At 37.6% G+C, this 23022-nt stretch overlaps 1 protein-coding gene across 1 annotated transcript in view; it reads left to right on the forward strand.

Annotated features, from left to right (window-relative positions):
* The first annotated feature begins 581 nt into the window (after nt 1-581).
* sesn1 (sestrin 1) overlaps nt 582-23022 on the forward strand; it is a 57193-nt gene continuing 34752 nt past the window's right edge. Inside the window, exons 1-2 of the mRNA XM_058756319.1 lie at nt 582-726; nt 1268-1585. Of these exons, the coding sequence (XP_058612302.1) occupies nt 1310-1585 (276 nt within the window). The 5' untranslated portion in view covers nt 582-726; nt 1268-1309. The remainder of the gene's footprint in view (nt 727-1267; nt 1586-23022) is intronic.

Consider the following 23022-nt stretch of genomic DNA (forward strand, 5'->3'; position numbering starts at 1 on the left):
GTGAATTGACAATGCTGGATTTCTACTTCCCCAGGCACAACCTCAAGGACTAGCTTATTAAATAAAAAAATAAATAATAAAACCACAAACTTAAACTTAACTTAAATTTAAACTTTCCAGTTATTTCTGAATTAGTCATGTTGACATCAAACATCCAGTTCTATTTTTTTTATTAAGGATGCCTTCATATAATACAGAGGAACTTTGAAACAAAGAAGAGGGCATTGCTCATATTTGTAAAACAGTAAGAGGTGGCATAGTCAAAGCTATTCTGTTTTTAGAGATTAGCTCACATATTTTCTTTGAATAATATAGCTGAATATATGGTGAAAGCTTTGCATTAATCATAAGGGTTTTGAGATAAACAAGTGGTGGCGGGGCCCCTGCAGTTACCGATGTTTTTTGTGGCTATTGGTATTTGTAGTTCTGCGTTGTATTTGTGCCGCCAAGAGAACGTTGATATTACTGAGCGTCTGAACTACAATTCCCTTTTTATTTGTATTGGGAGGCGCGGCTTGACAGGAACGCCTTTCTAATCGTTGATTGGTGTGCCGTGAGCATATCTCCGCCCATAAGTTTTTTTGTAGAACACTATTGGACCGCGGTAGCTGTCAATCAATTGTTAACTCAAGCCGCTGAGCAAAGGACTGAAATCGACTGAAGAGCCAGAGCGCAGGAAGGTCTCATTCAACGGCAGCGGGGACGACTAGAGAGAATGTGAATTTAGTAAGTATTTTTATCTGACATATTTTGCACATTTCATTTTAAAATAGAACGCGCTTAATAATTACTGACCATACCTGTGACTTTATTAATTGTGTAACCTTTGAGGGATATGCTTGTTGCCTAATAACAGAACTTGATTGAACGTCATTCAACGGTTTTTTAGAATGTGCCTACTGTATAATATCATACTCAGTGTTTCTTTGGTAAAATAACCAGTTTTTATAGCAAAAACTATAAAGAATTATTTCCCTAGACATTTGAAAATGTGTCAGTTCTACTGTTTAAACAACCGAAAACAAAAACCTTAACAACTTTTGTTTGGTAAAGCATTCAGCACAATTATAAATACACATCATTCGTATAATGCCTGCTAAGACATGCACTTGCAAGTCTGTTTATACTAACAGGATGATATGGAACATTTTTGGAGGGATTTGCAGAATTCCTTTGCCAGCTTGAAGCAGAGAGGATTGGTTTAGGATTGTTTTAGCTAACGTTATATTAATAATTGGCACACATTTTTGTCTTATGCATGGCTCAGTCATTCAGGTGTATAGCTGAACAATAGTAGACTGTTACAGTGATGGATGTGAGAGATGCTGCGGGAAGGTGGGATGCTCTGGGCAGTCGAGACTCGAGCTCCAGACACGCAGTGATGGACCTGATTCACCAGGAGGTGATGAAGAGAATAGAGACCATGGGGCCGATACCAGACCCACAGTCCTCCTCTCCCCCAGCTTTGGATGACAGTCTGTCCAGTGATCTCAGCGCTCTCCTGGCTCATGTCCTGATGCTCTCCAAACGGTGTCCTTATGAAGACATCAGGAAGAAATGCATGTGTTTGCTCCAGAAGGTTCAGGTCGGTACTTTATTAAATATTGAGGTAATAGTAAAGATGTTGATTGTATGTTCAACAATTTCTGTACATGATCTATGTGTCTTTCAAAAAAAGAAAGAAAAGAAAACACCCTTGCATATAATATGTTGGTGTATAATTGTACTACATTTATGCAGACCAAGCCTCATGCATTTGTACCCAGCTGTATAAATGTATAGAAACATTTTTACAATTTTGATGAATATTTCATATAGGCCTACAGTTTTTTCATTTTATTTAATAATAATTTAATAATTATTATTTAGCTTCAGTTCAGTTTTTCAGTTCAGAGTTCCCATAGTCATGGAAATATTAGGAATTGTGTAAAGTGTGATTTCCAGGCTTAAATAGTCTTGGAACTTTTGATAGTCAATATATTTTTTCTATTTATGCTCAATTTTAAGTATTTTTGCCTGGATAGTTACTTGTTGTTAGTGGGATATTCTATGAAATGCTTTTTTGTTTTTTAAATCCTAATCCATTCATCTCATACAACTGGAAAATCATGGAAAAATCTTTAAAATTGGTTTAGAAACTGTGGGAACCCTTGAAGGGCCATTTATTTTTAAAAGGCAATTTGAAAGTAATAAATAAGTGGGATTTTTGGTTTTGGCTCTGCCATTAATAATGTTCTCCTGTGATTCCATGCTGTTTTTCATTCAATTTCAAAGCATACTAATATTATATATGCCTGTAGTTTATAAGTTGAGACTGAAAAAAAATGTAAGAAGAATATTGTGAGGCTGCAGATAGACAAGATATGATGATGTGAAATGTAGCAGTTACTATGTTTGTTGTTTACACAAGCATGTATTTGTTTATGCGGGATTGCATGTACGCCACACCTTAAAATAGCTCTGCCCGGGTTGAGGAAGCTAGGGGACTGGGTCATTTATTACAGTATTTGAGGCTTTTTGTGTCACAGAGTTCACTGGAGGAGTCAGAGAGGATCAGGGGCTCTCCTTAGTCACAGATACTGTTTAAAGGTTTACCAGAACATCTAAATCCATTTGGCCCATGTCTGTATATTGAATGTGATTGGCCATTATTTTCCTGTGATCCTAAAGTGTTGAGAATATTATTTTCCCAAAGATTTTCCATTAGAGAGTCAGAGACGGAGGTTTAGATGTCAGAATATTAGCATGTACTTGTTGCAGATTGCTTTGTTAGTGTTATTTTTGGATCAGCAACTTTGGTGATTAACACAGATGTGTGATTAATTAACCCAAAATGTCACATTACTAAAAATATGCAAAGACACAAGACACGTTCGCACATATATATATATATATATATATATATATATATATGATGTAAAACTATTACCCAGGACCTGGATGACTTGCCATAATTGATGGAACCATGAATTCTTATCATGGAACTCTATCAGAAAATCTTAAAAGGAAAGGACGTGGCGTGTGGCCAAGTATAGTGTCCCATACTTGGACACTACATTTAACCCATCTGTGTGTGTGTGCGGATGAGTTGTTCACTACTGTGAGTAGTGAGTGGTGAACAAACACACACGCACCCTGTGAACACACACCCGGAGCAGTGGGCAGCCAATGCTGCAGCGCCCAGGGAGCAATTGAGGGGTCGGTGCCTTTCTCAAGGATTTCACCTCAGTCGTGGTGTTGAAGGTGGAGAGGGTGCTGGACATTCAATGGTCATTGAATAAATATGAGTTCTGCACGTTTCAAGTCAGAACGCGGCGCGGATGTCTTTATGTGAATGTATCTGAAGGCTGTAACCAACTGTCCTCAGAAATGTGTCGTTGGCATTTTAATTTCATCTCAACTATAATTCCTGATAAAGCAGCTTTTATGAGTGCTGAGCTGCTTGCGTTAACAGGGAAACCGCAATATTTCAGAGCTCCTAAAGCGCCACCTCGTGGCAGAGAATGAATTTGCATTTCCAATAAGCCATTCTTGCTGTTTATGGTCTATAGCCTGAAATGCTGAAATATTTGTTTTTGAGAAGAACTGTAAATCATGTAATTTTATGGCTCAATACTGTATGTTACCATAGACATTGTCCAACCCCGCTCATTCTGTGTTCATTTTCCTCGTGCAGCTCTTAAAATGGGTCATAAATTGCCTTAAATTTATTTTTAAAAATTCTGCAGATACCCTATAAATAGTGAAATAAGATTCCTTCCTTCATATTTGTTGATATTTGTGTATTGAAAATATTTTTGATTTGACATTTAAAATCTAAATGAAAAAGGTCTTTTTTTAATTTGGGCTAGTTAAATAAATTTTCGGGCTACCAAAATCTGAAGAGTACCTGCCCGAAGGGCTACCAGGGATTTTGAAATTTTGCGAGCCCTGGGCCATGACTGCCCCAAAAACCACGCACCCCAAGGTGGAGAATGTCCGGCCATCAGTTTGTGACCTCAAGCGCACTTGGGTTATGCAGCAGGACAATGATCCCAAACACGACAGCAAGTCCACCTCTGAATGGCTCAAGAAAAACTAAATTAAGGTTTTGGAGTGGCCAAATCAAAGTCCGGACTTAAATCCCATTGAGATGCCGTGGCATGACCTGAAACAGTCCTTTCATGCTTGAAAACCCTTCGATGTGATTCATTGCCAGACTCATTGCTATTTATCGCAAACGCTTGATTGCAGTTGTTGCTGCAATGGGTGGCACAACCAGTTATTAGATTTAGGGGGCAATTATTTTTTCACGTAGGGCCAGGCAGGTCTGGACAGCTTTTTTCCCTTAATAAATGAAATCATCATTTCAAAACTGCATTTTGTATTCATTTGGGTTATCTTTGTATAATATTAAAATTAGTTTGATGATCTGAATCATTCAAGTGTGACAAATATGCAAAAAAACAACAACAACAAAAAAACAGGATTGGGGCAAAGCCCTCTCTTTGCATAAATAGGTGTTTGTTTTGTGTTGTTAGATGACATGATGTTCCTCCCTTGTTTTGTGTTGATCTTTTAACCTTTTCTGCTTACTGTATCAGTGGTAAGCCGTCTGATCTGATATCCGGAATTATGGGATTCAAGGGGCCGTGACAAATGAGGCAACAGCAGTAGAGAAAAAAAAAAGTTTGACCTTTGATCCAGTGAGCACCACACTGATGCTGGCAGGCGTAGACACACTCAGGATGTGACCTCAGAAAGCAGTAATCCAAGAAAAAAATGATTACTGACAGGCTAGTACAACATTGTTTTGTAATTGTGGTTGGTGCAGCCAACTTGCTTGATACCACATTTACAGGATGTGTCCTTTGGTTGTGCATCACACTTGAACGAGTTGCACCTGAATGGGCTTTGTTCATTGTGAGTGTGTTTATGTGTGTGTGCTCTAATGCATGTTTCTGCAGTGATAAGCCCTGAGAAGCTGTGGATAGAGAGACAGATCTAGGTCAGTGTCAGTCCACTGGCCTGAAAGGAGTTTTAGAAATTATGTAAGATGCCCATATTTCCTATGACCCATGTTGTTTGTTTGTTATGGCTCATAGTGTCATATTTCTCATTTGCAGGTGGCGCTAGTTGTCTGTGAATGAAAAATTCACAAGTACTTAACTTTGCAAATGATGTACACAAAGATGATTTGATGAATAATATTGATATTTATGTTCCCATATTACTTACTTTGATTATTATAAGGGAATTTTCGGTGCAAGCAAAGGTGTTTTACTCCGTTAAATATGAGCCTTTGAGATGTCAGGCTTCCTAGAATAATGTTACAGTACAGTGCTGAAAATGTTTTCTTTATAGAGACAGTAAGACATGTTACAGACAGCCGTAGAGGAGTGTATTTGTTGCCCACCCAGGCTTTGAAAATGATTCCTTCCCTCGGGTCTTAAATTAGCTGTGGGCCTTGTGAGGGTCATGTGGATTGGATGTGTGTTTGAGTGTGTTTGAGTGTGTGTGTGTGTGTGTGTGTGTGTTTGTTATGTGTATGGAAGCTGGGTGTCACCAAGGTACTTGGCACCGGTTTAGTGAGCTGTGTGCTAGTAATGTTAAGTCTACATGTCTGCAGTCTTAGTGGTGGTGATTTTCTAATGCAAAATTATTTAATCCGCTATTGCATGCATTAAAGCAATGTTAAAATATTTCATTCAGTGTTCTTGCATAAAATAGGCCTCATTAATAACAATTTTTAACAAGTTCAAATTTGGTGTGAGTAAAATTTTTGAAAGAAGTCTTGATCTTATTTGATCAGAAATACAGTAATAAGGCAATGTTGTGAAATATATTAAAATTTAAAGTAACATTTTTTTCTATTCTTACATGTAATTTTTCCTGTGATGGTAAAGCTAGATTTTTAGGAGCCATTACTCCAGTCTTCAGTATCACACGATCCTTCAGAAATCATTTTAATATGGTGGTTTGGATTTTTTTTTTTCAGGTTTCTTTTATGAAAATAGCTTTTCACATGGCAATTATTTCCCCTTAAAAGTATACTATGCCTAAAAAGCCAAAACATTGCCATCTGGATGTAGTGTGACCAAAATAGCCTTTTATTATAAGTCTTCTCTTCATTATTAACCATTTTAATGCCATTTTGTATGCACTGAAGGTGAAAATGTGATTGCAGACTGATAAAAGTAGGTTTGTCACCCTAAGGCAGCCTTGTGCAATAGAGGGTTAAGCAAGGAGAAAATAAAAGGATAAATAGACACTTTATTTATACTTCACCTAGTATAAAGAATATGAGTGGAAAACAATCTGCAGACTGTGTTTTCTCCCTATTTAAGGAAGGGGGCTAACATGACAGCATGGAGTTCTGTAGCACAACAACCCCACGATTGGGGAGGGGGACTTGTTTGTGGTAACTGTGCTGAGGGGAGGGGGAAATCCTTAGAAACCTGTCTCAACTCTAGGAATTGAGGAATGGTACTGCCCTAGAGGAATGACGCCTATTTGGATGTGAAAAATGGCCTGGTTCCAAAAAAAGAAGTCTTTGGATGGAAAATGGAATGAAAGACATACACTCCCCCAAATACTCAAGTACACAACATAACACCACACAGTTAGCACTTTGGCTTCTAAGATGGTGTGCGTATGTGACATTTTCTCTCCCCTGCTGGTTCGGTCTGGGAGTGTTATGAGCGTTGTTAATGCTTTTATGAGAGTGCTGTTAATGCCACTTCTGTTGATCTGCACAAACACCTCATGAAATAAGTAGGATGAGGAAAGCGGTGCAGATGAAACACAGAATCTGCTGTTGGCAGAGTTACGAATGTGAAAGCTGAAGACATTCTAGTAGAAAGATGAGGACAAAGCAAGCGAGCGAGTGTTGGATTTTATGCTGTGTACAAGGATCAGATTACAGCCCATCTGTTGTTGATTAATATGAATGAATGCATGTAAAGCTGTGCACATGGATCTATACAGGATTTGTTTTGGGAAAAATTTCAAACTTTTACATATTATAGTTAGTTTTGGAATCGACATAGCAGATCAAGTCCCAATGGTCAGGGAGGAGACCTATTTTTTTAGATTACGTCAAATGTGTGCAGCGAGTGTTGACTTTTACTCAAAATGGCATTGAAATCACGTCAATGTTATATAAAAGCTGTGTTTGGCAACTGGACACTGTGACAATACTGTGGTGATTTGGTGAGTTACCACAAAACCAAGTTTTTCCCATAATGTAAAATTACAAACACCAGAGGGTGCCATTACCTTGTAATAAAACCACTTACTTACTTGACTGCCTTAAGCTTGATACAGCGGAAATTTCCGCCGCTTGACCTAAATGCTTGCAGAACTGTTTTATTTCTTTGCTCCTGGTTCAAGAAAACAAATAGGATTAGATTGCTAAATTAATGTCTACAATACCATTATATCCAAATAGCAGTTGCTCAGCTGGCAAACCCATTACATGCAGGAAAATTACATCACAACAGTGTTGATCGGTATGATCTTAATGCTTTTAAGAGCCCTCCAAACATTGGTAAAACATCTACTGAATTAAAATGTAATATTATGCTTGCAGATGCTATTTATTTCAAATACACAGCTAATTTTGAATTGCTGGATGATTTAGTTACAACATCTATCAGCAGGGTCTGTGCTATCCAGCCAAACCTTATCCTCTTGAGCTAAATAAGTGAACATGTATGTCAGTGTGTCATACGTATGAAGATTGAAATGCTTAGTTTAAATTTTTTTGTATTGTAAAGATGATGTGTCAGATGGTCACAAACCCGATGAAACAAACCACCTTGAGAAGTTTCCAGCTTCGATTATGGCCACATACGGGGCACCAGAAGTGGGGGGATAAGTTGATTTTATATGCTGTATTTTTGCAAATAAAAAGATGCAACGTGAGCCACAGCCACACGTGCCACAGAACCCACGTGTAACCAGACTCAAAGAGGAAGTGGTATTATTTTTTTTGTGTGTGTGTGTGTGTGTGTGTGTGTTGTTATAGAGCCTAAGAATGTCATAGGTTAAAAAAAAAAAACGGAAATTTGAGGGATGTGAAATAGAGAACAGAAATAGACTGAGTTGTCAGGCGAAGTAGAAGAAGAAATCTGTTTGGAGATTGGATGGTCTAGTGACTGTGTGGGATACTTTGAGTCAAAACCTAAAAATATTAAAACTGACCATTAACCTTTATTGCATAACACTATCCATGTGCATTCTCTCATTAGCATCACTTTTGTTATTCTAAAGTAACATCTGCTTTGATCCCAGTATTTGAGCTTTATGGAAGCAATTTCTGTTTCCTGTGTAATTTTATTTTCATTGGAAAACTACAGAAAAAGACAATTGCAGGTGTAGGATGGAAAACCCTCTTCATTGTAATGAAGCCCCCCTATATATATGTGCGTCATTTTCCACTGGGTTGGCAGAAACGATTTGCTGCAGCCATTGTGAAGTCACATTTTGCTTTAACACTATGTTCTAAAGTTTGACAGAAGCATGACGCACAATCCTTGGCCAACGTTGGAGAAAGAGTGTGCCTCTTGAGGAATGCTGAGATTACATTTCAGTGTTTACATTGTGCATTGGGATTGGTATGAATCTCCAGTTAATGCAACAGTGGAACAGGCCTTTCATGCGTATAGAGTCAATTCACGGCATCTTCTTTGGTGTTCTTCTTTGACGCAGGTCTCACTGTTTAAGCATCTCAGCAGGTCTTCTGATGGAAGATTTGGAAAGCTTGGAAAGCTTTCTTTGATGGTTATCACTCTTAGCCTTTTGCAGGTACAAAGTGTACATAAATTGGAACCTGAACAGCTTGGCATGTCTGCAAGCAACAGATAACTGTGATGTCTGAGGCAGTGAGAAGTTGAAAAATCAAAGTCAACAAAGATGAAAAGACAAACTCATTCATAAGTAAACTTTGAGAGGTGGAATGTTTAGAAGTTGAATAAAAGGAGTGAGAGATGAGTCACATCTACAGAGAGATAGGGAGAGTGAGGAGTGAAAGGAAGAACAGAAAACAGGGCTATCAATTTCGTAACCTGAATGTTAGCCATGTTTATACCTCTAGACCCTTGGCATTTTCCGCCTATCTGATCAAACACATAGTGCTGGTACTTTGGTACAAATCTTGTACTTAATGTAATGATACCAATCTTTCTGTTGTATCTGTTGTAACTAAATTAACATTCTGTGGTATAAATAACAAGATTAAAAATACTTTTAGACTATATTTAGTTTATTTTAATGTAATTTAATTTAGAATTGTTTTAATTGTGTGTGTGTGTGTGTGTGTGTGTGTCTGTATAATTTTTAATATAGCTCATTTAATAAAATAAAAACATGAATTTATTAATATAAATATTACATTAATGTTTTTTGTAAATGAGGGTGGGGAGTGAGGAAGTTTAAATTAATTAATTAAAATATTTGTTTTACTTTTTAAAATTAATAATTTAAATATTAAATATAAATATAAAAAAGTATATGATTTTTACTTTTTATAACTATATAGTTTAAGAAGCACATTTAGTTTGTCAATAATTTATTCACTTTTTAATATGAATAATTTAATAAAAAATACATATTAATTTATTGTTGTTATTATTATTTTATTAAATGAGTTAAGTAGTGCTTTTTTTCTTTTTTCTTTTTTTTGCTGTGGTGCTTAAATTGTTTTTTTGTAAATTATATATTTTTTTTAGGTGTTCCCTGTTGAAAAAAACAGCATATGCTGGTTAGTAGGGGTGGCACGGTACACAGATGTCACGGTTCGGTACGTACCTCGGTTCGGGGGTCATGGTTCAGTATGATTTCGGTACAACAGGGGGAAAAAAATAAATCTACTATGCTCGGTTTCTTTTCATTTATTTTGAACAGACAGTAGTACAAATTACTATTTTTTTCCAACTAGATGTGAAAGTACTAAATATTATTACATTGTTATATAAAATCTGCAGTACATATTTATACATACAAGGAATACATTCTTGAAATATATCTGATTTAGTTTACAGATAAACAAGGGGGTGAAAAAACAGTGCGACACGTAACAGCCTATATATGCTGAGTTTCAGTTCATTTTTGTGACACGCTTAATTTCTTCACAGAAAGGAAGCTCAAATCGTAGAAAGCCTCATCCAATTTTTTCTCTCTTTTTTTTTTTTTTCATTGTGAGTGTACACAAATAAAAGCAGACATTTATACAGTGATGCATTATTAATAAGACAATAAGTGTTTAAAGTTGATTCTTCTGGTATAAGGAAACAGTTGAAGTGATCGCGCTGGAACACACACACACACACACACACACACACACACACACAAAACACATCAGTTCCAGCATAGGCCTTTTTCACAGTCCGCGTTCGAAAACCAGAAGTTTCGATTAGTTGTGTAAAATAACTTCCGTTGTAGCCTGTATGAATGGCAATGCCCGTAGCACAGGGTTGTTGTGATTTATTAATGAACAATTCATCATAGATGTTTTATTAAAACATGTTAACCACAGTTTTCAACCATTAATCGGGTATGACAAAACGAGGAAAAATGTTCTCATGATATTCCGACGCATATTTCATGATTTAACTGGGAATGCATAGGTGTATGTATGCACAATACTTCAAAGACAGACCAGCTTTTTACTTAAAAAATGCAAGAATATCATACAAACATATCACATTAAAGAGCAATAAAATAGGACAAGCTTATACATCTTATAAAACATTAACCACGACTAAAGACTGTACAAATTAAAGTAAATTTAAATGGAAGTAATATTGCTTTCGTGCATTTACTTTACTTTCCGATAGGCTACAATCATCACATTAGATCAAATTGGAGTTGTTCAAATATATTCATATTTTTCATCCCAGAATTATTCAAAAATAACTGGTTTTACCATCTTAAACGTGACACATCCTCCGGGTTTGAGCACAGTGATTGAATAGCATTATGTAGATAAGATTGGAACCATAGTAAACACTGCGCAATAATAAAAACAATAACATTAAAAATAAAATTAAAACCGTCTGAGTTTTTCTCCAGCAGTAACGTGAGCAGGCGAGGGCAGATTCTCATCAGTTATCTCATGACTGTCGCGACACCGACAACGCTTACAAACAGCTCGCTTACATAATGTTTCACGTTAAAATGGACTACATATGGTAGGGTATCATCTATTAAACAGATTCTTTTAACTGAGAATCTGCCCACGGCTGCTTATGTTACTGCTGGAGAAATACTCGGAATATACAGTGTTTTAATTTTTAATTAGGCTAATTAATTAATTAATTAATTTTGATTAATTATTGCTCAATGTACTGTTATCATAATAAACACTTGTTGAACGCCGATTTTATTGCTCTTTAATGTGATATGTTGTTTGTATGCTATTCTTGCATTTGTTTTTTTTTAAGTAAAAAGCTGGTCTGTCTCTGAAGTATTGTGCATACATACGCCTATGTGCTCCCATTTAAATCATGAAATATGCGTCGGAATATCATAAGAACATTTTTCCTCGTTTCGTCATACCCGATTAATGATTGAAAACTGTGGTTAATATATTTTAATGAAGCATCTATAATGAATTGTTCATTAATAAATCACAACAACCCCGTGCTACAGGCATTGCCATTCATAAAGGCTACAGCGTAAGTTATTTTACACAAATACTCGAAGTGTCCGGTTTTTGAACGCAGACTGTGAAAAAGGCCCATTGCTAACTTGACAGCACAGTTGGTACTTTATCAAAATAAATTACAGTGAACCAAACATCAGCACGCCCTCCTCTGTGTCACCTTTGGAATGCGACTGACGTACAAAGCCTATCATTTACATAATAAATAATAGTTTCGCATTCAGATATGTTACATACTTTCAGACTGACGGCTGAGGGTCTGGAATAGATGGCAGCTTTCATTGGCCAAGGCCCACCCATGATGCTGTTTGACCCACATGTCAAACAATCAATCATAGTTTGTTTCGTTCAGCATCACGTTTCAGGGCGTGGAAATGTCTCCACAATAACAGACAGTGTGAAACTCTCGGATGTATTTTAAAGATTCTATGCTGCGAACTTTAAATATTTCACATACTTCTGAAAATCCAGAGTTTATTTGATCCTGATAAGCATTTGTCATCACAGTTGTAAGCACGACGGCTTTCTTCTTTCGTGAGGGGGTTTGGCGCATAGACTGTAAAAAAAGATGGACGACATGTCTCCGCTTCCTTCCACTATAGAAAAGTGAAGCCAAAGGACCTCAATGTGGCAATTGCCATCTTGAGAAAATGACGTCATTTGGAGCCAGAGTCTGCGCAGTAGAGATTCATTTGGAGCCTGAGTCTGCGCAGTAGAGTCGTGAGGTGGAGCCGCGGAATCAAACTCCCGCCCAAACTCCTGCAGACCCAATCAACCATAATGACACGCCCTGTTTTTATAGCATCAAATTACTATCTAAAAATAAACTTATCACAAAAATGAATATATATCAGCGTGATAACGACTACCTTAAATGACCAAAACCATATTTCGGAAAATTGTATTGGAAGTGTAATTTATTTTTTATTTTGACTTAAGTCCCATTCCTTTACGTGGAGAGGGCGGGTTTATGACCTTTTCTGCAGCCAGCCACCAGGGGCGATCAAAGAGCCCGCACCTTCACTTTTCAGGACATGTGAGGCACACCCGGTTTGGCACCACGGCATCTTTATTTCCAGGTGGAACGTAAAAGAACGTGACACACACGTCTGCCGGAAATCCTGTATAATTCAACAAATTCGACGACGACTTCGAAACTCCTGAAGTGTTTCCAGATAAGTGTGCCATATGCATCAGATTTTTAGTCAATGGTTGGCTTGACATCTGAGGCTGAGACTAGTGAGAGATGCGTTCAGAATCAGCACATGGTCACTGTCTAGTGGGCTTTGCTTTCAAGTGCGCAACTCGGCATTCATGTGCTGGCGGTTATCAAACAGCGTTGCATTGCTGCAGGTGCCCCCTTCTGGATTGGGGGTGAATTGCCTGTATTCGTTGTAAGGCCTCATGCACCGAACCGAGATGTCCGTACCGTGACAGTTCGGTAAGAATACATGTATCGTGCAACCCCTACCGGTTAGGTATGTTTTGAAACATGGCTGCTGGTTTAAGCTGGTCCTTAGCTGGTCATGTGCTGGTTCTAAGCAACTAGTTCAGGCATTCTCAAATCTGGCCCACTCCTGCAGAATTTAGCTCTAACCCTAATCAAACACACCTGAGCATGCTAATCAGAGTCTTCAAGATCATTAGAAAATCACAGGTAGGTGAGTTTGATCAGGGTTGGAGCTAAACTCTGCAGTAGATTGGCCCTCCAGGGAAAGATTTGAGGAACCCTGAACTAGTTCCTGCTCAGGACCAGCACATGACCAGCTTAGACCAGCTCATGAACAGCACTTGACCAGCTTAAACCAGCTCATGACCAGCACATTATCAGCTTAAACCAGCTAAGGACCAGCTTAAAACAGCTCAAACCAGCAGCCATGCTTCAAAACATATTTAACCAGCATATGCTGTTTTTTTCAAAAGGGTTGGTATAGATCACGTCAAACTGTGCACCTGGAGTGCCGCTGTCCAGCTCCTAAGCACCTGCCTAGATGTTTCTAGTCATTTTGAAGAACTTGATTAGTGATTCAGGTGTGTTTAATTAGGGTTGGAGCTAAACCCTGCAGACATTGGCCCTCCAGGAACTGATTTTGACACCCCTGTTATAGACAGTGAATTTTTTTGTATGTTCACATTTTGTTTTGACCAACATTTGATTGTAGAAGATCACAGAGCTTTTCCCAAGCTAATCGACATAATCGAAGTGTCACACTCTCATCTGTATTTCCTTATCTTCACAGCAACCTATCAGAGCCACAGAAGTAAACAACTGACAGGCCTGCACCAGTTCAAGCATAATAAAAAAACCTGATATGGCATTTTGAATGTTGTGCTTGGCGAGGTATGGCTTGATTGCTCTGCCAGGCGGATGGCTCTTAGGACAGGTTTGAATCAGTGACCCACCTAACCCTGATTTAGCAACACGTGTGCCAGAGCTGGTGCTGAGTCATTCGATAACACGTTGCACACATTTAGGGAAGAGTATAACAAAACAATCGCGCAATATTAGTCTCTCTCACGAACGGCAGTCTGGTTTGCTTGTTGTGTCTGTGTGTGTGCGTGTATTGTTTTGTGTTTTTCAGGCAGACAAAACCCCTTTCAAGACAACGGTCCTGACATTATTATTGGTATGTCTGGATATGCTTGTATTTTTAGTTGAGGTTTCCACAGCAGTGTCACCTGCCGCCGTCTTCTCTGTCTGGACGTGGGCAGTGTGGTCAGCTGTCTGACAGTCTCAAGATATTCATGTGACATTATTTTTTTTATACAGTATTTATTTAACAACTGAAGGTTAATATCAAACCCAAAGCCACACAGTGGGCCTTATGTGGATTGTTTTTAGTTAATAGCTGTTGCTAAAAGATATTGCAATGTTATTTTTATTTCAAAAAGGAAAACACATAAACTAGCTCTTTATATAAATCAGTGTAGAGACACAAGAGCCTGCTAGGAGCCAAATGTATTAGCAAATGGCTTGACTGATAAATTTGTCAGCTATGGACTGTGTTATGCAATGGCCCTAGTTGAATATGTTGCAGTATGATATGCAGCCAAGACTGTTAGCTTGCTTCTGACGATCATAGACTTCATAACTTGACCATAACCTTATGTGAACTCATTGGATCATGTGTGTGGGACAGTTTTAGATGCACATGTTATAATGTTCTTGTTTTAGAGCTTGAACTAGAATGATATTGATGCCTAGAATGACCTTACAACAGATACACAAGCTTTGTGACATGGTTTAAATTGTGGCATGTCAAAACTATTGTAAAACTAAATATTAATTAAACACTAATTATTTCCCCCCTTTATTTGAAATAAAGCCATTTGGTTTACAAATATTTGTAGGTTTGAATTTGATGTTACATAAGTAACTATTAAAAAAAAAAACATCAAAGCCAGCTTGTGTTGTTTTCTGGTGTATAGATATGTAATAATAAAAAAAAAGAATTATGTTCTTTAACCATACACTGTTGTTCAAATTTTTGGTGTCAGTACGTTTTCTGTTTTTTTTTTCAGAAATTAACCTTTTTATTTAGCAAGGATGCATTAAATTGATCAAAAGTGACAGTAAAGACATTTGTAATTACAAAGATTTCTTAAAATAAAATACAGTTATTTTAATTGTAATATTTCATGGTATTACTGTTTTTACTGTGTTTTTGATAAAACAAAAAAAATCACTTTTATACACCAGTCTTGGTATATAATACATATAATAAAAAAAACATTATACAATTATTACAGTGTAAATTTAAATTCAAATTTAGGCCAATGGATTTATATATAAAAGTTTCTTTTATTTCCAATTTTTTCTTTTCAATTTAGCTGCTAAATATGTAATTGTGATCAAGTATTCAGATGCAGCATTCTCTGGTCAAATATATTTATATAATGACTGATAAACTGAAAAACTGACTGTTGTCCCTGGCAACCCATCTCTTACATTGCTGTGCCAATTTAATGTCTCTCGTATCACTTCACGTTCTCTCCGTATCAGGTGCCTGATCATCCTGTCTGAGTTTATTTTGTGATAATGACTGACTTTATAGCTGGATTGAATTAACACTGAGTGCGTATGTGTGTGTTTTTACTCCACCAGTAGAGCTAATGGCCAGGTGTTATTGCTTCTGTTCGGTACAGATAGTGCTTTCAGTTGGAGTTATGGGCCAGCCCCACCCTCCGACCATCTTACTTAATAACTGTCATCAGTATGTGTAAGTGGGGGCGGTGGGGTTCTGAATACCTTCCAATATGGGAGTCTATTTATGCCAGATCCTGACCTCTGCTTCATTAGTATAATAAATCAATAGAGAGGGAGAGGGGGAGAATGAAAAAGAGAAAGGGAGATGATAAAAGAAAGAGAAGGGGTACAGTGATAAACAAGTAGCACTGTCGCTCATAGATGCTGGCTCCACCCCTACTGCTCTGTCATTGGTTGAGATGCACAGCATGAGTGCATCGTGATTGGCTGAGAGGATACACACCTCCAGAATCCTAGAATGTGTTTGTGTCCTGTGTAAAAAAGAAATTGCTAAATGAAAAAAAAAGAGAGAGTGAGACAGAAGCATGTAGAAGACAGAAAGGGGGCTTGAAAAAGGGGGTGTGGACCATATGGTAGGATATGTCCCAGAAATTTCTAGGAAAACAGAGAACTGTTTGTTTTGCCTGGTGATGCCTGGGAGACAAAAGGAGTCGACCCACATTAAACCGCTGATTTTCTTGCATCCTTAGCTACTCCCTTTATTGCCCCTGTTTAGGCATTCCTGGAATCATATCCCAAGTAGCTCCCATCTGCCAAAAAAAAAAAAAAAAAAGTTTTTCTGCACTTAAAAACCACCATACTAACAAAACATGCCTTCATCTGCTTTTGATTGAGGTATTTCATCATGAGGGAGTCAGACTTTTTGAGAGAAGTTCTATTCCAGTGTCATTCTTGTTTTTCTTCCCATTGGATGTCAATTTACCTAACTTGATTAGCTAATGCATTCAATTTAATAAAGCCAATTGACCATTCTAGTAAACAGAGATGTTGACTGTAGAAAATGTGCTGATTTTAATGCATTAACAACAGGAAACTATCTGCAGTGGAAGACACAGGACCCTTCATTGTGAAAGAATCAAGATAAGCATACTTGCAGGTGTCTGTAACAGTGGGCAGCACGCATGTCTTTTTTTGAAAATTGTGTTTTTGAAGGCTTGATCTATTGCTGTGGTTGTGACACATGCCTTGAACTCTGTATGACCCTCTTTGTGACATTTTCTAGGTCAGTGCAAATGAGAAACAGGTCTGGTACTTTGCATGGCTGCCATATTTTTGACTGATAAACATAAACAAGGATTCCAAAGAGTGTTATTAGACAAACACATGTTCAAAACAACCCAAGTATGATGTCCTTCCAGTTCACTGAGATACATTGCGCTGAGTGGTATTTGGAGGGATGCATGATATTACAATTCAGGCTGATAAGACAAAAAATTATTTTTATATTTTGACCAATAATCAATAAATGGTCTAAATTATTGATTTAAGATTAAGTTAGCATTAGATCTTGATAAATGTAGACAAAATGAGCTGTAATATTGACTAATATGATACCAATATATATATCCCTATACGTTTGTTAAATTATTATGCTGTAAGAAGGTATATTTAATTGGTATTATTGTCTATTAGCATGTTAGCAGGGGAGTTGAACCAAGCAGAAGGCTCGAGCTGATATGCCACATTTATCGCAGACCATAGCCGAGTGTTTGGGATTGCTGTTATCTAACTGATAGGCCTAATCTTAGTCATTATGTGCTAATAGGAACAAATAAAGAGGCTAGTCTGATCACGGGACAACAAATTATGTGACAAAGCTAAATAGAGTTTTATATGCAAATAACGGTAGCAAAACCCAAAAGAGGAACATTTTTACACATTTCAAGCTGAGTGAGAGTCTGTGGCTTGTGAGGGCACATTTTGTACTGTCTGTTTGTCTTTGTGTGGTCAGCTGCTAGTTGTTTGGACATGCAATATGACAGTCTAGATTCACCTGCCACCTGTCAGCACACATTTCACTGAAGACATTTAGTGGCTAGCAGTATTTGGGAAGCTGCTTTGAAACTTCCCAAGTTAAACTACAATTTAAATGTTTTTACAAGCTACTAACAAAAAGTAGCTAATTTAAATATACTGTATGCATTTTTGAGTTGTTTGTATATATATATATATATATATATATATATATATATATATATAGGTTTTTTGTGCAATTTTTTATTTTGAGAGGACAGTGGAGAGATGACAGGAAAGTATTGGGTGGAGAGAATCGAACTCAGGTCGCTGTGAGCGCAGTTGCGCTATATGTTGACGCACTAACCACGAGGCTATCGGCGCAGACAAATTTTTTTTTTTTTTTTTTTTTTTATTTATTTGGCACAAATTCATTTAATTTCATAGGATGTGACATGTGAGTGCAACAGTCTAACATGTCTGTATAACACATTTACTTTAAAAAAAGCAATGGAAATGCAGCGCAGTGTAATGTAAAATTGCATTCTGCGTGAATGGCCCTACACTGCATTAAAAGAGTGCAGACAATATAATCTTGTTGCAAGACTCATGTGAACATTCCCTGATGTGTAAGGCAAGTAGTAGTAAAGTTTAGAACAGGGTCAAGGACAGGTGTTAGTTACCCTTGAGTTATGAAATGAATCAGTGGCACTTTCTCCCCCCACCCCCCAATGATCTACCCCTATCTTGGCTTGTTTACCATCTCAGGATGAAGCTGAAGGAGTTGAGCTGAGGGGAGTTGGTCTGTGTGTGTTGTGTGACACAATAGAGAGAAGAGGGAGAGGGGGCTCACATTGTGAATGAGGTATAGTAGTGGAAGTGTGTGTGAGCATGAATCTGATCTCAAATGCTTGTTGCAACACAATAGCCCCACCATCTAGCTTTTAAAAGGGTAAATAAAGGACAGGACGGACAGTGTCACAAACTTTTTGTCATAAAATGCATCCCAATTGTTAAATACAGTGCTCAAAGTTTTACAAGTACATAATTCTCCTGCTGCATAAAATGTTTTGGGAACTTGACATAAAGTACATTTATACTTTTGCACCTATAGCTTCTAATGTTAGCAGACATTATAACTGTTGGCACACACAAAGTTCATCACATTCCCCTTCTTGTGTCAGTATGTGTTTTATGCGTGTTATCTCTGAATCCCCTCACCCCACCCCTCACATGTTTGTGTAGCGACTCAGTGCTCATTCTCATACTTAAGTCAATCTGTTAAGTAGCTGTGGAGACAAACAGCTCTAGTTGAGCAATGAGAGAGAGAGAGAGAGAGAGAGAGAGCGCAAGTGAAGGAATACTGTTTTGAGAAATGCCGAAGACTGTGATTAGACCTCATTAGGTCTAAAAGACCTTGAGCCTCACGGCTGAATGCAAGCCTCTGTGTGTTGATATGTGAATGTTTGTGTGAGCGCTCGCTTCCCTTCCCCCCTTAAACTCAGCTCTGTACTGTTTTTTAGGCCTACCTGTAAGTAGACATGTTTAGACATGTTTGGATCACAGTTGTTTTTTGGGTTCTTAAATTTTTGAAAATTTTGATCAAATGTTTGATCTATTTTTAGCAGTGACATCGAAAATACACTACCTTTTAAAGTTTGGGGTCAGTAGGATTTGTTTATTGTTATTAAAGGGGTCATATGATGTTGTTAAAAAGAACATTATTTTGTGTATTTGGTGTAATGCAATGTGTTTATGTGGTTTAAGGTTAACAAAACACATTATTTTCCACATACTGTACATTATTGTTGCTCCTCTATGCTCCACCTTTCTGAAATTTTCGATTTTTACAAAGCTCATCGTTCTGAGAAGCGAGGCGTGCTCTGATTGGCCAGCTATCCAGTGCGTTGTGATTGGTCGAATACCTCAAGCGTGAGACGGAAATGTTACGCCCCTTACCGTATTGTGATGCCGTGTCCCGGCGTGACGACACAAAAACAATAAAACCCATTATAAACGAGGCATTTGTTGCTTCCAGTGGGGACATAATTACTGATTATAATGACTTAACTTTCTTTTTACGCGTTGCGTTGCATCAGGCCATGTAAACATTACCATGTCTGCATTTGTGATCAGAGAAAAGACAAACAATAATAGTTCCACCTTCTTTCTTTGCATATACATTTGGGCGGTGTTTTGCAAATCTTCCCACACCGTGACGTATACATGTGGGGGAGTGTTTGAATGAGCCAGTTTAGGAGGGCGTGGTCGAGTCTTAACTTTTATAAAGAATATCTCTTTGTTTTTGAGACCAGTCTTTGCAACTTCAGGGATCTTATATATGCACAAACAGCTTGTAACACTCCAAAGAGAAAGGAAAACTTGAAATCGCATAATATGACCCCTTTAAAGTCTTTTATGCTCACCAAGGCTGCATTTATTTGATCAAAACCACAGTAGTAATATTGTGAAATGTAATTACAATTTAATATGAATTTGTTTAATTTTAATAGGCCCTATATTTTAAAATGCAAGTTATTCATTAACAAATCAATCTCATGTGCTAATTTGCTGCTCCAGAATCACTTCTTATTATTATCAATGTTGAGAACACAGCTGCTTATTATTTTTGGAGAAACCATGATTTTTCAAGATTCTTTGATGAATAGAAATGAAAGAATAGAATTTATTTGAAATAGAAATCTTTTTTTAACAGTATAAGTGTCTTAACGGTATTTTTTCATCAAATTAATCAATCCTCGCTGAGTATTAATTCAAAAAAGAAGAAACCATGGCCATATCATTGTTCATAATTAATATGGACTATCTTTAGAGATGACAGACATTTTATAATCTATAAAGCATGATTTATGCATTTTCTACATACACACACACATACAGGTGCATCTCAATAAATTAGAATGTCGTGGAAAAGTTCATTTATTTCAGTAATTCAACTCAAATTGTGAAACTTGTGTATTAAATAAATTCAATGCACACAGACTGAAGTAGTTTAAGTCTTTGGTTCTTTTAATTGTGATGATTTTGGCTCACATTTAACAAAAACCTACCAATTCACTATCTCAACAAATTAGAATACTTCATAAGACCAATAAAAAAAAAAAATTTTTAGTGAATTGTTGGCCTTCTGGAAAGTATGTTCATTTACTGTATATGTACTCAATACTTGGTAGGGGCTCCTTTTGCTTTAATTACTGCCTCAATTCGGCGTGGCATGGAGGTGATCAGTTTGTGGCACTGCTGAGGTGATATGGAAGCCCAGGTTTCTTTGACAGTGGCCTTCAGCTCATCTACCTTTTTTGGTCTCTTGTTTCTCATTTTCCTCTTGACAATACCCCATAGATTCTCTATGGGGTTCAGGTCTGGTGAGTTTGCTGGCCAGTCAAGCACACCAACACCATGGTCGTTTAACCAACTTTTGGTGCTTTTGGCAGTGTGGGCAGGTGCCAAATCCTGCTGGAAAATGAAATCAGCATCTTTAAAAAATTGGTCAGCAGAAGGAAGCATGAAGTGCTCCAAAATTTCTTGGTAAACGGGTGCAGTGACTTTGGTTTTCAAAAAACACAATGGACCAACACCAGCAGATGACATTGCACCCCAAATCATCACAGACCGTGGAAACTTAACACTGGACTTCAAGAAACTTGGGCTATGAGCTTCTCCACCCTTCCTCCAGACTCTAGGACCTTGGTTTCCAAATGAAATACAAAACTTGCTCTCATCTGAAAAGAGAACTTTAGACCACTGGGCAACAGTCCAGTTCTTCTTCTCCTTAGCCCAGGTAAGACGCCTCTGACGTTGTCTGTGGTTCAGGAGTGGCTTAACAAGAGGAATACGACAACTGTAGCCAAATTCCTTGACACGTCTGTGTGTGGTGGCTGTTGATGCCTTGACCCCAGCCTCAGTCCATTCCTTGTGAAGTTCATCCAAATTCTTGAATTCTTAACAATCCTCATAAGGCTGCAGTTCTCTCGGTTGGTTGTGCAACTTTTTCTTCCACTCAACTTTCTGTTAACATGCTTGGATACAGCACTCTGTGAACAGCCAGCTTCTTTGGCAATGAATGTTTGTGGCTTACCCTCCTTGAGAAGGGTGTCAATGATTGTCTTCTGGACAACTGTCAGATCAGCAGTCTTCCCCATGATTGTGTAGCCTAGTGAACCAAACTGAGAGACCATTTTGAAGGCTCAGGAAATCTTTGCAGGTGTTTTGAGTAGGGATGTGCGGGACTAGTCGACTAGTCGACTAAACGGTTCAGCTCCTGCTAGTCGACACTGAAATCAATAGTCGATTAAACGAGAGAAAAAAAATACCATAATTTTAACGTTACATTTAAAACATTTTAACAACAAGCTAAAATAAAACTTTTGAAAAAGAATAAATATCAAAATATTTAAATATTTTTAAAAGCGTATGGGCGGAAACTATATTTTTACCTCAGACGTCGCATGCCTTTTCTTCTCGTCAGTTGCGGCGAGATCAAAATGACCAGCGAAGAACCAGCAAGGTGTGGGATTATTTTTAATTAGAAGGAAACGGAAAAGTTTTGTGTAAACTGTGTAATGTCAAATTGGCTTACAATAACTCTACTGGAGCAATGCGTAATCATATTCAATACAGGCACGTATGCTTTAGCTTGAAGACAAAGCCAGCAAATGTCAATCATGTCATACACTACAACCCGCTGTCCGCGATCCCATCCGCGCCGTCTATTCCTCTAAAACCCACTTCGGTGGTGGTGCGGGATTTCCAGGCTCTTTTCGAAACGGTCTGCTTGCTTGTAGTTATCTCTCTGCGTGTCTGTGACTTCAGTTCCTGAAGGTTTTTTTTTCAAGTGCAGAATCGCCTCTAGTCCCGTCTGTCGCCAGACCACGTTAACATTTTAAATTCACTGAATAAATGTGCATGGTCTGAGTAAGTAAAACGAGCATTGTTTTGTTTTTAGACAATATAGCCAACATGAAGTACATTTTTAAAAGCTGTTTAATGCTATTCCTTGATAAACTTTCCTTTTTTTTTTTTTTTTACTTGTGTTTTAATATGTTGGCTAACGCTATATGAAAATGAAGAATTCTGTCAGTCTATTTTTCATTTCTGCATTTCTCCAGCTGATCTGAATAAATAAGCTATGCACTGGTTTATGTTGAGTTATGCTCTTCCTTATTTTCTGTTTAACGACCGCCTAAAATTAAATGATGAGAACGTGAGGCAAGCATAAGGCATAATCGTGACCTGTTTTTAGTAGATTTCATTGAGGGATTTGACAGTGTGATGCAAAGATTAAGTATTTCAAGTGTAGGCTGTTATACACGCACAGTTTTTTTTCTTTTGCCATTTTTTGGGGAGTTTCTAGCTT

Source organism: Onychostoma macrolepis, chromosome 20, assembly GCF_012432095.1.
Source record: "Onychostoma macrolepis isolate SWU-2019 chromosome 20, ASM1243209v1, whole genome shotgun sequence".
Lineage (NCBI taxonomy): Eukaryota > Metazoa > Chordata > Actinopteri > Cypriniformes > Cyprinidae > Onychostoma > Onychostoma macrolepis.